The following is a 12,494-nucleotide window of genomic DNA, read 5'->3' as shown; positions in this document are numbered from 1 at the left end:
ACTGCCGTTCACCACCTGTGACGGACACGGGGATGTCAGCTGCCAGCCACTGATTAGCCAGCAGCATGTATTGAGGGGTTTCTAATCAGTGGCTGGTAGCTGAAATCCGCGGGTCCGTCACAGGTGGTGAACGGCAGTGAAGTCATGCGCTGCTGTAGCACCCTGAGGATTCGGCTGCTACAGGGGTATTGCACCTCAACCCAGAGGTGTGATATTCCACTCCCGGGTAAGGATGGAGTGTGGAACTGAGCTCGGTAGGCTGCATGCACTACACACATCCCATTTCCGAGGAGCAGACCGACGGTACTCCCACTTAGAAATGTGCAGGTACGACCGAGTCTGTTCCTGGCTGGAGTGGGAGGGGGGTGGTACATCCCAAATAGTGTAGGGGCAGATAGGGGGAGCAGCCTGGGTAAAGATAGGAGCTCATTGGGTGCTGGTCACCTGAGCTCACACATAGAGGGTGTATATAAGGTGGGCACCAACTAAGAACAGGGTCAGATGCAGAGAACAAGTCAGTTGGAGACAGCAAGACAGCTGCAGAGGAGCAGACAGCAAGCAGAGAGGAAGTCAGCCTGCAGCAAGAGAGAGACCCAGAGTGAGAGAGGAGAAGAGAGACCCAGAGGGGGAAACAGAAAAGGGGACTCCAAGAACCCAACTTAAATCCCCGGGTGAAGAGTCGGCACAGGGTACCGGATCCCAAGCTGGTGGGGGCAGAAAACACACCCCAGCCAGAGACCGGAGACCGTGGGCAGCGTTTGTCACGGTCACCCATCACATCCACCCCGAAGGCACACCACATGAAGGGTCAGGGAACCCAAGGCCAAGGGTGTCCCAACAGAAGGCCCGAGGGAGCTGGACCTAGGTGGATCACTGGTGGGGACGGCCAGAGAACGGGACAGAAGGAGAGCTCAGGGCCACGCTCCGGACTTGTTTGGGGGTTGGCTGGATCCAGGACCTGGTGGACGCAGCACGGCTCGGGTGGTCACTCGAAGCTGGAGTGACCAGTACAACATCTGCAGTAAGTAAACACCCTTAACTGCACAACCCGACTCTGTCTTCATTGCCGTCTGCACCGCACCACCACAACCCCCATCCTCTGCACCTGTCCCCCCTGAGGCTATACCCCTCCCGTTGGGGGTTATCCCACCAAGCTGCGCACCCACCATCAGCCTCAGCGGACCCTGCTGCAGCGGCGGCCACAGTGACCGCATCACAACGGGTGGCGTAGTCGACACAAAAGAACTCTTAATAACATCTGTAGGACTGCCACATACAACTGAGCTTGACGCCCTGGGCACGGGCCGGGTCACAGCCGCTCGGAGACTACAACCCCCCATCTGATCCGGTGCCGGGTATTCCCCTCAAAAAGGAATATGTCCCAGGGGGCGCGTCAACTTTGGCGTAGTCGGCAGGATTACGTGCCCACAACAACCGGGTACTGCGTGCCTGAAGAAAAGTGCAAGTTTACCTCAGAAAGAAGTCTCCTGCCGGTTCCGGAGGGTCCACGCCATCGGACTCCATCACCAGTCGTTTCCCGCCGGTTGTCCGCCATTTCCAGCTTGTTCCCGCCATCTGCAGAGTTTCCCGCCACTGGGCGACGCTTCCCGCCAAATCCGAAGATTTCCCGCCTTGGAAGAGCAGCGGACGCCATTATGGGCGTGCCAAAGGAGGGCGAGAGGCCACCTCCCATCGTGGGCCAGGACAGAAAATGGCGCCAAAAGTGGAAACCGCCCCCACCAACAGAGACTGTGATGCTGGAGGTGTCTGTCAGCGTGAAAGAACTGCCCCTGGAGCTGACAGTCACCGAGTCGCCCCGGGACCGCCCTCGAAGTGGGAGGAGACGAAAGAAAAGAACGAAGATGGGTGCCGCCTGGAGCAGTCTGGAGCGAGCGCACCCGGAGGCAAGAAGTCTGGAGAGGAGTAGCAGAGAAGCTCACCCGGAGATGTCCAGAGAGCAGAGCAGCACCGGCCCGCTGGCCAGGAGCCTGCTGGAAGAAGAGCAGAGCAGCACCGACCCGTTGGTCAGGAGCCTGCTGGACACCACGACCCCACTAGGCCTAGTGGAGGTCCTTGCACAGCTCCCCCGAGACCGGGAGTGTGCACAGACTGCCCTGGAGGGCCTCGCACGGAGGATGGCCCGGGTACAGCGAGAGACATTGGCGGAGTGGAGCCGGGAGATGGCCCAGCAAACCAAGACCCGGAGCACGCCAGCCGAGATGAGGAAGCAGACCGCCTCTGAGGATGGCGCGGGAGGACCCAAGGCCGGAGACGGCGCCGAGGAGGGAGCCGAACGTATGGAGGCAGGTAAAGGGGACGCCTATACCCCAAGCCGTGACACCGCTTACCTGCCCCAGCTCCCCGTCGCAGAGCCCGAAAGTCCCCCTGCTGTGCCCGAAAACGCCATGTCACCGACACAGACTAGGCCCCAACCGGAAGCCGCCGCCGCGACCCCTGTGACGTCACACGTCTCGACCCCGAGCGTGACCAAGCAGGAAGTACCACCAGCCTGGTCGCAGGGCCTAGAATTCCCGGGCGTCGCATCACCAACAGCGCCCCCTACCTCCGCGGAGCCTCCGGCCTGGTCGCAAGGCCAGGTAGCCCAGGGCGCCGCCGTATTAACGGTGCCCTTCACCTTCCAGGTGCCCCAGGCCTGGCCGCAAGGCCCGGGCAACCCGGGCGCCAACACCACCGCGCCCATAAGACCAAGAGTGCCGCATCTGGGAGAGGACCTGTACGAAGCCAAAGGTAACCATAAAGCAAAGAGCAGGAGGAAGACGCCGTTGAGTGCGGCAGAGCAGTGATGTAAATAGTTACCCGATCGGGGTATAAAGAAACTGTTGCTAAATATATATAGTCCCCGTTGGGACCAGCTGAGTGAACTGTTTACCCGTTAACCCCTTAATCCCACAGGCTGAGGACTGTGAGCAGCCATTCCCTTCCCTTTACCTGGCCGAGGACTGAGAGCGGCCAACTTCCCCTGTATATAGTTGCGCTTCCTAAAGCGCCCCCTACTGGTTTTATAGGAAAACCAGTTTTTCCAGAGAGACTGTCGCACTTTACCCGGTCACACGTTGCACAGTGACCGGAGGAGGAGCCAGAGGCGACGAGAATGTTTTATTTGCTAATATATGTTGTTTTATATGTTTATGAAAAGAAAATGTATGTTTTGGTGTTATTTATGTCTTACAGCCCGAGGGCGTGCTGTGATTTACCAGGGGGGAATGTAGCACCCTGAGGATTCGGCTGCTACAGGGGTATTGCACCTCAACCCAGAGGTGTGATATTCCACTCCCGGGTAAGGATGGAGTGTGGAACTGAGCTCGGTAGGCTGCATGCACTACACACATCCCATTTCCGAGGAGCAGACCGACGGTACTCCCACTTAGAAATGTGCAGGTACGACCGAGTCTGTTCCTGGCTGGAGTGGGAGGGGGGTGGTACATCCCAAGTAGTGTAGGGGCAGATAGGGGGAGCAGCCTGGGTAAAGATAGGAGCTCATTGGGTGCTGGTCACCTGAGCTCACACATAGAGGGTGTATATAAGGTGGGCACCAACTAAGAACAGGGTCAGATGCAGAGAACAAGTCAGTTGGAGACAGCAAGACAGCTGCAGAGGAGCAGACAGCAAGCAGAGAGGAAGTCAGCCTGCAGCAAGAGAGAGACCCAGAGTGAGAGAGGAGAAGAGAGACCCAGAGGGGGAAACAGAAAAGGGGACTCCAAGAACCCAACTTAAATCCCCGGGTGAAGAGTCGGCACAGGGTACCGGATCCCAAGCTGGTGGGGGCAGAAAACACACCCCAGCCAGAGACCGGAGACCGTGGGCAGCGTTTGTCACGGTCACCCATCACATCCACCCCGAAGGCACACCACATGAAGGGTCAGGGAACCCAAGGCCAAGGGTGTCCCAACAGAAGGCCCGAGGGAGCTGGACCTAGGTGGATCACTGGTGGGGACGGCCAGAGAACGGGACAGAAGGAGAGCTCAGGGCCACGCTCCGGACTTGTTTGGGGGTTGGCTGGATCCAGGACCTGGTGGACGCAGCACGGCTCGGGTGGTCACTCGAAGCTGGAGTGACCAGTACAACATCTGCAGTAAGTAAACACCCTTAACTGCACAACCCGACTCTGTCTTCATTGCCGTCTGCACCGCACCACCACAACCCCCATCCTCTGCACCTGTCCCCCCTGAGGCTATACCCCTCCCGTTGGGGGTTATCCCACCAAGCTGCGCACCCACCATCAGCCTCAGCGGACCCTGCTGCAGCGGCGGCCACAGTGACCGCATCACAACGGGTGGCGTAGTCGACACAAAAGAACTCTTAATAACATCTGTAGGACTGCCACATACAACTGAGCTTGACGCCCTGGGCACGGGCCGGGTCACAGCCGCTCGGAGACTACAACCCCCCATCTGATCCGGTGCCGGGTATTCCCCTCAAAAAGGAATATGTCCCAGGGGGCGCGTCACTGCCCATGGCAGGTTTCTGTGCCGAAATACTTTTCAGCTGAATGTGCGTCCATTCAGCTGAAATAGGCACTGGTTGACGGGTGGGCGGCGCACCATCTATGATCGCAATCGTTACACCCCCAGCTGTATATATAGAAATATATGAGATTACTGTACTTTGCTTTTGTAATATGCTTCTAAAGTCTAAGTGAACGCTTTATAACTCTTTCCCCTTAATAATTTGTTTTGCATGATATATAAATTAAAGAGATTTGTAGCACATGATCTTATGAAGTTAGTTCACATGGTCATAAAACTCTGATGCCATAATCTCCTCGTAATGAGGAGTGTGATTATGTTTAAATATTCATTTCTCAGAGATTACAGTGTCTTTGTCAGTATACTCAAGAAAGTCTGTTAACCCAGCAGAGCTGATTTTATAGGGAGATACAGAAGCTTTTAGTCTAAAAGAGCATTTCTCTAACATTAATGTAATGTGTATGGCCGTGATTACTCACCCGTGAACACATCACTACATTCTCTGACTGTATGTTTGTGATTTCTATAAGTGTGTGAATATTTATTATTATTACAATCTACAATTACCACAATTATTATTACAGTCTACATACACCCTCTATGTAGATATACCAATTTCTGTCCATTCTTCTTTTATTAGGGCTCTTATCATTTGGAGTGAAAGAATCCGCCTGGGTGAATAAGGTGTTCACAGCGGTCAACGTTTTGGTCCTCTTGTTTGTCATGATTGCTGGATTTGTGAAAGGTGATGTGCAAAACTGGAAAATATCGGAGTCCTTTCTACAGAATATCTCATCTCCGCCTGGGTAAGACATCTAACAATGGATGGGAGCGCTGATACATGGATCTCTGATGCTGACTACTACTACTCTTTGTAAGGACAGGTGCAGACGGACATTTTTCTCTCCATCCAAGAATGAGGGTCGCTTTTATGCTAATATGACTCTGATCAGAGATTGATCAGAGTGGGAAATGACTTTCTCACCTTCACCATTATATTGGTCCATGAATTGAACCGCACTCAGACATCATCCGAGTGCGGTCCGATTATTTTTCACGGTCCCATAGATATTAATGGGCGACCATCCAATTTTCGGAGATAAATTGTACATGCTGTGCTTGGTCCAACGAAAAATCGGACATATGCACAGCCCCACAGAATAACATGGATACGAGTGCTATCCGTCATAACCATGGATAACACTCGTCCCATTAAAACGGTCGTCTGCACGAGTCCTAAGAGTGCAGGAGCCGAGTCTGCACGGTGTTCTCTCACTGTCACTGCAGCTTTCCTCTATGTACCTGTGGCGCCACTGAGGGTTTGGTCGCCACAGAGGTACTGCATCTCACCCAGAGGTGTGGTGTCTCCTTCTCTCAGGTAAGGAAGGAGTACTGCCCGGGACCCTAACACCTGCATCCAACACTACACTACTCCAGACCAGCTGGAGGGGCAAGATGCGTCGCTTCCTGCTGAGCCGTGTCCCTGGCTGGAATGGGGAGAACCAAAGTGAGGGGGAACCATGTAGTGGGTGTGGGTGTAGGAAGTAAATCAGGGGAGCACTTGTTAGGGATAGTATATAGAGAGAAGCCATCTTGAAAGGACAGATCAGTCTGAGAGGAGAAGTAGAAGGAGCAGGAGCTCTGTAGGAGCTCTGCTCTGGAGGAGGGCCTGAGGAGAGGCCCAAGACTGGAGAGAGAGAGGAGCAGGAAAGGCTCCAGGAACGTGGAAGGGACCCCAGGGGTACGGGAAGTGCTGGAGGCCACCCGTACGCCCGAATCTACCAGGAGGTGGAGGGGTCAGGTCGCACAGAGGGGACCAGTCCCTAAACTAGCAGAGTTCTTTAAGCCTCAACTAGGAAACCGGAGGCTGTAGTATTTCAGGTACTGCAGCCACAATCCACATCTGTCTCACCAAGAAGGTAGCCATAGAGGACCCAGGGGACAGAGAAGACGTCGCCCGACAAGGTCCGCGGTCACTGGATTGGGACACTAGGTGTGAGGTGCAGGGAGACGGCAAGAAGAAACACACAGAAGGGGGTCCCGCTATGTACTCCGGAGGTACCTGAGGGTTGGCTGAGCCCCTCCCTGAGTAAGCACAGAACGACGTGGGAAGTTACCCTGGCCCTGGTAACTTGGAGTCTGAAAATCGTGAGTAAAAACCCTGAAGACTGCACCCCACTGTCTCTGTCAGTTATTGCTGCTGCGCCATCACCCCCTGCACTACACTGCACCACAAGAGCTACTTCCATAACAGCAACATCTACACTGCCCTGGAGCTAAGCTCTACCTGTGGAGAGCTGAACCAACTCTGCTGCATTTACACCAGCTCCAGAGGATCTGCACCGCAGCGGCGGCTCTATATAGCCGTATACCACAGGTGGCATCACGAACATTAAATATAAAAAAAACTATAAATCCCCTGTAAATAACCCCCTTTGATTGACCGCCCTGGGTCACGGACCGGGTCACCGCCACTGTGACATCTCCCCTAGCAACAACCGGCCCGGCACCGAGTACCCCACGGCCCAGGGGGCGCGTCATACCCTTGTGTAGAAAAAAACATGTTACAGTCTCACTTGTCATTACCTATCTGCCTTCTACACAACAGCTCTGGGACCCCTTACTGTATCTGTATCACTATTACTACAGTGAGAGCGCTGTGCAGTAGCGGGGGTCCTGGAGTCATTGTAAGGAAAGCAGACAGGCAGTCTATCGTCCCCGTGACAAGCATGACTGTATTGTTTTCCCTTCTACACAAGGGTGTATAGAGGAGTCACAGTGAGAGCGCTGTGCATAGCCGGCTCCTGCACTCCGCTCATTGTGGCTGCTATGTACAAAGAGAGGGCTCGCTGTGGAGACCTGACTCCCCCACCACTCAGTCGGGAGATCCGTACGTGAGCTATGACGTTGGTGTACTGATCTAAGCACTTAGTACAGTGCACTTCCGTGTCTATTTTTTCACAAAGGCAGAAAAATAAGGTAAAGAATCCTATTACAATATTTCTCCAAATTATATTTCCAGTTTAAAAAATGGAAAAAAAAAAAGGTTTGTTACTCTTTAAACTTAAGACATAAATTGGCTGATAAATACTTTGTTATTTTGTGTTCTCTCAGCAACTATGTGTCATATGAAAATGTGACGAGTAAATATGGAGCTGGAGGCTTTATGCCATATGGCATGACTGGGATGTTGGCTGGCGCAGCCACTTGCTTCTATGCCTTCGTTGGATTTGATTGCATTGCAACAACCGGTAAGAACTAGTGTGCGTACAGCCTTTAAATAGACGTCAGACTACTTGATAGCCCTATTGAATGAAGCTGTCTGTAATACCAGCAGAGGCTAGGAAGTAAGTCTTCACTAGTAAGACAGACAAGTGGCATGTACACAAGATCAGCAGTGTATGTATATATACTTATCTGCACTGCAGGGCCCCACTTATTATGTTACCATTATCCATAACGCATAAATGCCTTGTTATCATACTGGTTGTTCATGATGTCATGATTTATATAGCTGGTAAACACGAAAAGTATCATTTATTATTTATGTTTTAGATTTTGCTATCATTTAAAAAATATTTCTATACAATTTTTATACAAAATTGCAGCTAGAATATGTTTAACTTTATGCCAGCCAAGTGTCGTAATAAAAGGAGTACAGTATTACTTATTAGACTTTGTGTACAAATATATATTTTCTAAACAGTTTTTCTAATCTGTTGGAAAATCCCTTTGTAACCAGCTAACACCTCCCCGTCTTGTCACAGAAGAGAGCAGTATGAGATAACAGAAAATGAGAACATTTTTGGTGGATGTCAGCAAAGGAGTTAAAGGGAATCTATCAGCAGTTTTACTACCTCATCTCAGAGCAGCATAGTGTAAAGAAAGAGACCCTGATTCCAACAATGTATCACTTAGTTTACTGGGTGCAGCAATTGTGATACAATGAGTTTTTAGATGTAGCATGTAGCAGAGCTGAGAAAGCTTCCCCCGTCCACACCGCAGCAATCTATGTACATTGTCTATTGACAGTGAGCTGCTAAACAGTGCTGGGGTGGAGTTTTACCAGGATTCATGTGGTAGCTAGTCCTGTAGCGTTAATCTCCTGCTGATAAAACACTGATTGTATTGAAACAATAGCACACAGCCTAATAAGTGACACTTCACTGAAATCAGTATCCAAGCACCTATCTCATGTTGCCCTCTGATTACATAGCAAAAACCTGCTGACTGATTCCCTTTAAAGGGAATCTGCCACCCCCTGGCACTTATCTGACCTCTAATATGAGCATACAGGTGATAGAAATGTGAATCTATACCTACCTGTATGCCTCATATTAGAGGTCTTGTTGCTGTGAAATGTCTTTATATTCAATCAAGTTTCTGATGCTTTTAGGCCCGGGGACTGGAACAAATCCCAGCCTCCTGTGTTACTTATAATGCTTCCCCCCTCCCCTACACACCACAGTGCCTGGATTTGGCTGCTGCAACTGCACATCACAGGGCACTGTGGCATGTGGCACCTCATCAATTTACCATATGCTGGGAAAAAAAATCATTTCAGTAAATATTTTGCCATGGTACAAGTCAGGGAAGGTTTGTAGCCAAAGAAGCCTAATATATGGCAGTTAGCGTTGCTTCCTCATCAGTGTGCTGTATGTAACAAATTAATGTAAAATGAATGGCTGCATCCCCTGACCGGAGGTCCGCTTCATTACAGAAGGCCAATATACAGTATTTGAATAATAAGTATACAGAGCCATGAAGATAACACATGTATAGATCATGTGGGGTCAGTGATCACGCCATCTTTCTCACCTGTACTTTGACCTGTTTGTTTGCAGGAGAGGAAGTGCGAAATCCACAAAGAGCAATACCCATTGGAATCGTGACCTCCTTGCTGGTGTGCTTCATGGCGTATTTTGGTGTGTCAGCGGCCCTGACCCTAATGATGCCCTACTACCTGCTAGATGAGAAAAGTCCGCTTCCTGTTGCCTTTCAGTATGTTGGCTGGGGCCCTGCTAAATACGTGGTGGCTATAGGGTCTCTCTGTGCCCTGTCAACCAGGTAAGCACCTAATCAATAACTCCACAAGGACTTGCACTAGTAATCAGCAGCACTGGTGGATAAAGTACAGGTTTCTTCCAATATGGAGAAATCATTCTCAATACCGGACTGCTCTGGGACCTTAGAGGCACATGCATGTTCATATTATATTATAGGTTTGAACTTAATTCATACAGTGGATATACATGGAAAGTAATTATCCAATTGCAGCTTTGATCATTGATTGACTATATAGTGCTTTTCTAAACAACGGTATTACATTTATTTTTAAACTGAGGGTCCGGTGATGCCCATTCACTGATTCACGTCCTCCTTCTAAGGACTCAGTGGAGACTGGGCTGCACTTCTACTCTGTTAGGCCTCATTCACACATCCGTGTTTAAACACGTACGTAAAAAATTGTATCATTGTCATCAGTTTTTTGAAACAGTGTGTCATCAGTATACGGTGAGTGTGTCCATTTTTACCCTCAGTCTGTCCTCAGTATTTTTCACAGATGGATAAATAAATAAATTACAAAGCTTCCCCTATACTTAATATGGACAGTACACTGGTGGCACATGGATACGTGACAAACGGACATCTGAATGAGGCCTTAAAGAAAGTACCCAGGACCTGTCTTCCTTTTTAACCCCTTGGCAACTGCACCTTGGTGAACAAGGATTTCGGGACCCCTATTTTTCCGTATATGCAAGAGTCCCAGAAGTGGATATGCCATTTATGTTTAAGGTAGAAAATATTCCTTTAAAGGGAACCTGACCGTTAGATCAACACCTACAAACTAATTAGGTTTGCATCTGTTTTTTTAATGGTGATCACAGGCAACTCAGTTGGGGGAAGGTTACAGTATATAGTGATACTCACCTTTTCAAACTTCATTTGTCGCATATCCAAAGGATCTTGACTAGTCAAAAAGGCATGCGCTACAGGACACTGCAACTTTGGGCATGACCTTAAAGGGTCTCTGTCAGCACACAACGACTGTTCAAATTATGTCCCACCGCTCAGTGCTTCATGGCAGGGAGAATCATTTATATACAACTTCCCACCTGCTTAGTATCCATCTATCTCCACCCTTTCCTGGCTCTATGAATCCTGAGCTGTCAATCAAAGAAGAGGGGGGTGAAGATAGAGGGAAAATGATTGGCTGCGCTGTGAAGCACTGAGCGGGGAGACTTCGTTTGAACAGTCATCCTGTGCTGACAGAGGCCCTTTAAGCAGATGCAATGCAGGTAGAGGTCCAGTGCGCATGCCCAAAGCAAGCAACTACGGGATGCAGAGTTCTGCAATGAGGGTGTGAGGCCGGATCGGGGGTCACAGTCATGCCTCAGTGGGCGTGCTATTGGCAGGACTGGTCCGCCTGCAGCGCATGCCTTTTCAACTAGTCAAAATCCTTTGGAAATGTTACGAAAAAAGTATGAAAAGGCGACTATCACTGTAATCTTTCCCCACATTATGGGGTTGCCTGCTCAGCATTGAAAGACAGCTGCTGCCATAGAATTAGTTTGTAGGTGGTGATCAAGCTGTCAGGTTACCTTTATAGCAAAAATAAAAAAAAATAAACCACTAGAGGAAAAATGGGAAAAAATGTTAAATGAAGTTTTTTTATCCTGCCAGCTGATAAGTTGTTATGTTTGGCTAAAACAACTCCACTTGTGTTGTCACCAAGCTTTTATAGACTCATAAAGCAAATCTGTCTATTGTGCAGTAATATGGGAGAAGGTAAAGAATAAATGCATAAATAAGGAAAACGTGAAGTAAGGGGGTGCACCAGTGAGGCAGTGCTGCTGCTCCTTCATTATTAGGATCAGTGCAGGCTTCATAGGTTGGGCCCTTAGGGATTCTAGTAATATTAATTGTTAAAAAAGCCAAATTAGAATTTTTCAAAACAGGACAATCATTATTCTTTAATTTCTTACTTAACGGTATATTTTGTTAGTATTTTTTTCAACATTTTATTGAAGTAAATCTCTGCTCTCTAATTGGTTTAGTAGTCTAGTGGGTGGTCTTACTCAATGACTAAAGGGGATGTCCCTTTAAAAATATTATTACCATAGGGTTACATATGTGTAAAATAACGAACATAGTTATTACTCACCCTCCCCAGGTCCAGCTCTACCTCGCCGCTGCAGCTCAAATCTTTGTTAATTGGCCGCAAAGGTCACGTCACCTCTATAGCGGTCAGATCCTCTGCAGCCAATCACAGGACATGTAGATGGCATGAGCTGCTGTGATTGGCTGAACCAGTTATGAGCGCTGATGATCTGACATCACTACTGCAGCCGATCAACAAGGACCAGAGGAGCGGTGGAGAGGCAGCACTGGACTCAGGGAGGTAGCAGCTTCATTTGTTATTTTATTTCTTTTGTTTAAGGCATGGGAATCTAGTTAAGTGATCTTATAAGAATATTAACCTTCTATTTCCATTGTAGTCTGTGCATTTGGCATACATTAGGTGGTCCTCAATATCTGCCTGTATGGCAGAAGTACAATCTATAATGCACACCTCTCACTGAATGGGCTTCTGCCGTAACAATAGCAATAAATTCTGCTTTCAGTGCGGCAAATTACATGATGTATTTTACTAAGTATGCTTTGGCCACATGGTCAGATGCTTTTACCACGTTTGCTCCACATCATGTTTTGTGAAGTTTTGGCCTCTAATTCCCAACTTTTCATATTTGGAGGACTCCTCTAATCATAAACCTATTATCAGATTTCACAAAAAAATAGATCTTGCTCACTATAACACCAGTGCTACTGGTAGATTACTGTATTTTACTTAGCAATCCATAAGAACCACTGAATCGTTTCCCAGTGATTGAGACTTTAAATCATGACCTGTTGGGGATACTGAGAGAGGTTCTCCACTTAAATCCACTTTTACAAAAATATGGTAACTGCAGAAGTCAGAGGCAGAGACAGGTTTCATCCTGCTGA

At 49.0% G+C, this 12,494-nt stretch overlaps 1 protein-coding gene across 4 annotated transcripts in view; it reads left to right on the top strand.

Annotated features, from left to right (window-relative positions):
- SLC7A2 (solute carrier family 7 member 2) overlaps window positions 1–12,494 on the top strand; it is a 155,156-nt gene that overhangs the window by 100,768 nt on the left and 41,894 nt on the right. For all 4 annotated transcript variants that reach the window (XM_073645400.1, XM_073645401.1, XM_073645403.1 and 1 more), the window contains 3 exons: window positions 5,128–5,293; window positions 7,602–7,738; window positions 9,332–9,554. In XM_073645400.1, coding sequence (XP_073501501.1) covers window positions 5,128–5,293; window positions 7,602–7,738; window positions 9,332–9,554 — 526 coding nt within the window. The remainder of the gene's footprint in view (window positions 1–5,127; window positions 5,294–7,601; window positions 7,739–9,331; window positions 9,555–12,494) is intronic.

The sequence above is a fragment of the Phyllobates terribilis genome, unplaced genomic scaffold, assembly GCF_046119375.1.
Source record: "Phyllobates terribilis strain yellow unplaced genomic scaffold, ASM4611937v1 Scaffold_1__5_contigs__length_1240528914, whole genome shotgun sequence".
NCBI lineage: Eukaryota > Metazoa > Chordata > Amphibia > Anura > Dendrobatidae > Phyllobates > Phyllobates terribilis.
This window is presented reverse-complemented; position numbering and strand designations above follow the sequence as displayed.